The 4,952-nt window shown below is 40.6% G+C and overlaps 2 protein-coding genes across 2 annotated transcripts in view; one reads left to right on the forward strand and one right to left on the reverse strand.

The window, feature by feature from the left end:
- Positions 1-4,074, forward strand: part of SUPT16H (SPT16 homolog, facilitates chromatin remodeling subunit) — a 50,948-nt gene extending 46,874 nt beyond the window's left edge. Inside the window, exons 23-26 of the mRNA XM_012813534.2 lie at positions 349-478; positions 1,159-1,288; positions 1,970-2,047; positions 2,728-4,074. Coding sequence (XP_012668988.1) covers positions 349-478; positions 1,159-1,288; positions 1,970-2,047; positions 2,728-2,873 — 484 coding nt within the window. The 3' untranslated portion in view covers positions 2,874-4,074. The remainder of the gene's footprint in view (positions 1-348; positions 479-1,158; positions 1,289-1,969; positions 2,048-2,727) is intronic.
- Positions 4,075-4,311: 237 nt separating this feature from the next.
- The window catches only part of RPGRIP1 (RPGR interacting protein 1), a 75,209-nt gene continuing 74,568 nt past the window's right edge, over positions 4,312-4,952 (reverse strand). Inside the window, exon 24 of the mRNA XM_012813535.1 lies at positions 4,312-4,424. Within this exon, the coding sequence (XP_012668989.1) occupies positions 4,312-4,424 (113 nt within the window). The remainder of the gene's footprint in view (positions 4,425-4,952) is intronic.

Here is a 4,952-nt window from a genome sequence, read left to right on the forward strand (position 1 = left end):
AAAAAAAAAAAAAAAAAAAGACTAGAATCAGTGAGGGAAAGAAGAGAGCAGGGGGAAAAAATAGGAAGAATAAGGGAAGAATAGAGAAATTGGTCTTGAGGAAGAAAATGGAAGAGAGGATAAGCTCAGGCTTGCTTGAGGGACAAAACTTGCTTCACGAGAATGCCAGCTGTTGTGAGATATCAGGCATTTGGGCATACTCTGGCAGTGGCATAGTCCACAGAATATCTGCTTTCATGTAATTAGGAAAAGATTATGTGCTTTAGAGATGCTAAAGTTTAGGGTGACACTGGACATTCTCAGAAAATATGGAAGATTGGTTTTGACTTTGTAATGTCATTATCTCAGTTCCTGTGACCTGAAGTACACAGAAGGAGTACAGTCCCTCAATTGGACTAAAATCATGAAGACCATTGTTGATGACCCTGAAGGCTTCTTTGAACAAGGTGGCTGGTCTTTCCTAGAGCCTGAGGGTGAGGTGCGTGAGTGTGGGTTTCTTTTCTGGTACACAGTGTTGCCCGCTATCATCTGGGCAGTTAGGAGAATGGCATATACATAGTAAGTATATAGGACCTACTGGGAGAAGCTCTGAACACAAGGTGGTATTATTACTACGTAGTTCTCCAAGCTAATTATATAGGCAAATGATAAATTGATTGGGCATTGATAGCCACTGGCAAGATTTCTTTGAAATTATAAAAACTATTCCTCAGTGAATGTCTTAGTATTTGGAAAAAGGATTTTGAAGACATTAGGGGAAAAATTTATTTTCTAAAAAGTGGCCTTCCCACTTCTGGATAATACATTATAAAGGGTCTTTCTGTTGTTAATTTGTGTGGAAGAATGTGATCAATCTTTGAAAAATGTGAATTAGATGTTTAAGGTACCTAATACTGTACCTTACCAGTACAAGAAAGATATTTTATCTCTTGGTCACTAAGGTTTTTTGTTTTTGTTAAAATGGGTTAAATTAATTTACTAAGTTGATATTGTAAACAAGAAAGAAAGATATTGTAGACAAAAAAATTTTGTTTATCTCTTGGTCAGGTTTTTTGTTTTTGTTAAAAATGGGTTAAATTAATTTACTGTTGATAAGATGGATGTACAAAAATAAAAACAAAAGCAGTAAATATTATTATGTTCTTTCTGACTTACCAGGGGAGTGATGCTGAGGAAGGAGATTCAGAGTCTGAAATTGAAGATGAAACTTTTAACCCTTCAGAAGATGACTATGAAGAAGAGGAAGAGGATAGTGATGAAGATTATTCCTCAGAAGCAGAAGAATCGGGTTAGTTTTTATAGAGAAAAGTTTGTCAGCTCGGCGCCTGTGGCTCAAGTGGCTAAGGCGCCAGCCACATACACCTAAGGTGGCAGGTTTGAATCCAGCCCGGGCCTGCCAAACAACGATGGCTACAACCAAAAAATAGCCAGCGTTGTGGTGGGCGCCTGTGGTCCCAGCTACTTGGGAGGCTGAGGCAATAGACTCGCGTGAAGCCAGGAGTTGGAGGTTACTGTGAGCTATGATGCTACAGCACTCTACCCAGGGGGACAGCTTGAGGCTCTGTCTCAAAAAAAGAGAAAAGTTTATCGTGGCTTCCTAATCTGATATGATTTCTGAAAAGTACTTTTTTTTTTTTTTTTAAGAGACAGAGTCTCATTTTGTCGTCCTTCGTAGAGTGCCATAGTGTCACAGCTCACAGCAACCTCCAACTCCTGGGCTTAGCCAATTCTCTTGCCTCAGCCTCCTGAGTAGCTGGGACTACAGGTGCCCGCCACAGTACCCCGCTATTTTTTTGTTGCAGTTTGGCCGGGGCTGGGTTGAAACCTACCACCCTCGGTATATGGGGCTGGCGCCCTATTCACTGAGCCACAGGTGTCACCCAAAAGTGCTTTTTTAGAAGAGAAGAATTCTGTCATTTCATTCCATTCCTGCATTATGATGACTAATGCTTAATTAATTTTATTTCAGACTATTCTAAGGAATCACTGGGCAGTGAAGAAGAGAGTGGAAAGGATTGGGATGAACTGGAGGAAGAAGCCCGGAAAGGTTAAAAAAATATGTTGTTGCTTTTGTTTATTTTACTCATTCATTTATTTATGTACAAATTTTTAACATTTTGTTATTTTGAAGTGGTAGTGGTAGTAGCCTAATGAAAGTAACAAAAGAATGCTATACAACTGATTCAGAGCCCAAGCTACAATTTCATCGACCAAAGGGGAAAATGAAATCCATAAATGTGTTCATTGGGCATGATTCTGACTGACTGGCTTTTTTAAATTTGCCCAAACCCATGGTGGGCAAATATCCATGATAGACACATAGTCAAGTAAGAATCCTGAATTTGCCTACTAAGTTTCCCAACCTACATCTTTTAATAGTCTAACTTTCTGGACCTCTTGACTATTGGGAATATCTTTATGATGCTAATCTGATTCTATTTAAAAAACCAAATATAAGTTAAAGATGAAAATTTATTATTTACTGTGTCCAAAGCATTGTGATAGGTATTTTTCATAGGTTACTCTATTTAATCTTTAAATCATTCTCCCTCTTATAAATCAATAAACCAAGGCTCAGAAAAGTTAAATATTTGCCCAAATCTCACAATTAGTGAGTGACTGAGTAAAGATTAAAGTTCAAGCCTGACTCCAAAGTACATTCTTCCAATAATACTAGGTACCTAAAGCTAATCTACAATTAACTAATAATACCTTTCTTCTATTTAGCGGACCGTGAAAGTCGTTATGAGGAAGAAGAAGAACAGAGTCGAAGTATGAGCCGGAAGAGGAAGGCATCTGTGCATAGTTCGGGCCGTGGCTCTAACCGTGGTTCCAGACACAGCTCTGCACCCCCCAAGAAAAAGAGGAAGTAACTTCTGAACTTTGGCCCTGAGCTCCATTCTTCCTCCAGCCAACCCCTGAAAATTTTACATGACATAGAAACTGTATTTTTCCTTTTGTTTTCTTTTGAAGTTTTGCCATTTGTGTTTATGGGTTTAGGGGGCCATTTGTGTGGACCAATCTACTCCGGGAATTCCAGGCCCACCAGGACCCATGCCAATGGCCCCATTCAGATGGCAAGGGAGGTGTTCTTGAAGACGGGCGGAGGCTGCCACTGTTAATAAATACCGTTTCATTCCTCTCTCTTCCTGTCACCTGCCAGGACATTGATGGCTTCTGACATCTTATTTTTTGGTGTCTCAAAGCCATATTTCCAAGACAATGGTACAAAGTGACCCTTAGCTACCTGTACCATGGTTCTTGACCAGCAGATTCAATCCTCCATCCTACCCTACTGCCATGACCTTCCTCACATCTCTTTAAGTTTTATCTTGGCAATACTCAAGAAGAGGTTCTTGGAATTTGCTAGTGGTTGTGATAAACCAGACAACTTGAGCTAGTGAGGCAGTTTGGGCTGGTGCCTTCGTCTGAGTTTTCCTGTTTTCTTGACTCACGCAGATTCTGAGGTATTTCTGCTGCCTTGGAAGACATAAGAAGCAGTGACACACCGTGGTTCAGTTATTTCTCCTTACAAATTCACACATGGTACATGATAATAGGCAAAATTACCATTGTCTTCTTTTTCTTCTGATATATCTAAGGAAGAATGGTGTGCCTCATAATACTGCTTCTAGTGAAATCTTGAGAAAGGTTCAAAGGTGTCAACATTTAAATCTGGAAGGGGCAAGTCACGCCTTGGGCCTAGAATACCCTGATGAGGAAAGAGAAGAGGAAGGGAGGCCATATCTACCACACAGCCTCTCATCACTGCTGCTCCTTATTTTTACTTGTCTTGCATTGTCTTGTATTTATCACAGTTTCTGTTGAACAGCTTTTAAGTATTTTGGGGAGTTTATCTTGCCATCCTCCCCTTCTGGTTCTCTGCACCCACCTGTCCCACTGCGGTTCTTTTCGTGTTCTGTGACTTTTAAGAGAAGAGGGGGGGAGGGGTCTTGGATTTATGTTTGTTTGTTTTTTTCTCTTTAGCAGTAGGACTTGATATTTTCAATTTTGGAAGAACTAAAAGCTAAATAAACTGTGGGTTTTTTTGTTGTTGTTTTGTTTTTGTAAATTTACCTTTTGTGATCATACTTCAGTTCCTGACAGCCTGCTTCTCACCTGATAAAGCACTAAGGTGTTAGAGAAAAATGCCTTTATCCAGCTAGTGTCCCAAAAGTGAACTTTCATAATTAGGTTCAAAGATACTAGATACGACAGTAAGCCAAATTCACGGTATACCAAGTTACTTTATAAGAGACTTTTTAACTATAAGTTTCCCTCAGATTTTAGAATGGAATAGCACTTGTTCCTTCATGAAAACAAGTCCTCAGTCATCTCCTTGTAAATAGCATGGAGGGCAGCAGCCGCTTGAAGGGAAACCTTCAGCCTTCCTATTGGGGTAGCCTGATCTTCAGGGCTAACAACTGTTAGGAAAGGAAAAGAAAAGTGTCAGACAACAGCATCTTTCACTTACACTTTTAATACCTGGCATTTGTCAGGTTAGATGCTGGGAATAATGACATTACTACCCCATTTCATAAGGGGACTGAGTTTGGTGAAGGAGAAAGGAAAACAGGTAATCACAATACAGGTGTCCCAGCCTGGCCTGATGGCTCACATCTGGAATCTTACCACTCTGGAAGACTGAGGCAGTAAGGATCTCTTGAGCTGAATAGTTCCAAGACCAGCCTGAGTAAGAGCAAGACCCCATCTCCACTAAAAATAGAAAAATTAGCCACACTTTGTGACGAGTACCTATAGAGTCACAGCTTCTCAGGAAGATGAGGGGAGGAGGATTGCTTGAGCTCAGGAGTTTGAGATTGCTATGAGCTAGGCTGATGCCAAGGCAGTCTATCCTGAACAACATAAGACTGTCTCAAAAAACTGTCCCTGGCTCGGCGCCTGTGGCTCAAGCGGCTAAGGCGCCAGCCACATACACCTAAGGCGGCGGG

Source organism: Otolemur garnettii, unplaced genomic scaffold (genome assembly GCF_000181295.1).
Source record: "Otolemur garnettii isolate 467f Iridium unplaced genomic scaffold, OtoGar3 scaffold00276, whole genome shotgun sequence".
Classification (NCBI taxonomy): Eukaryota; Metazoa; Chordata; class Mammalia; order Primates; family Galagidae; genus Otolemur; species Otolemur garnettii.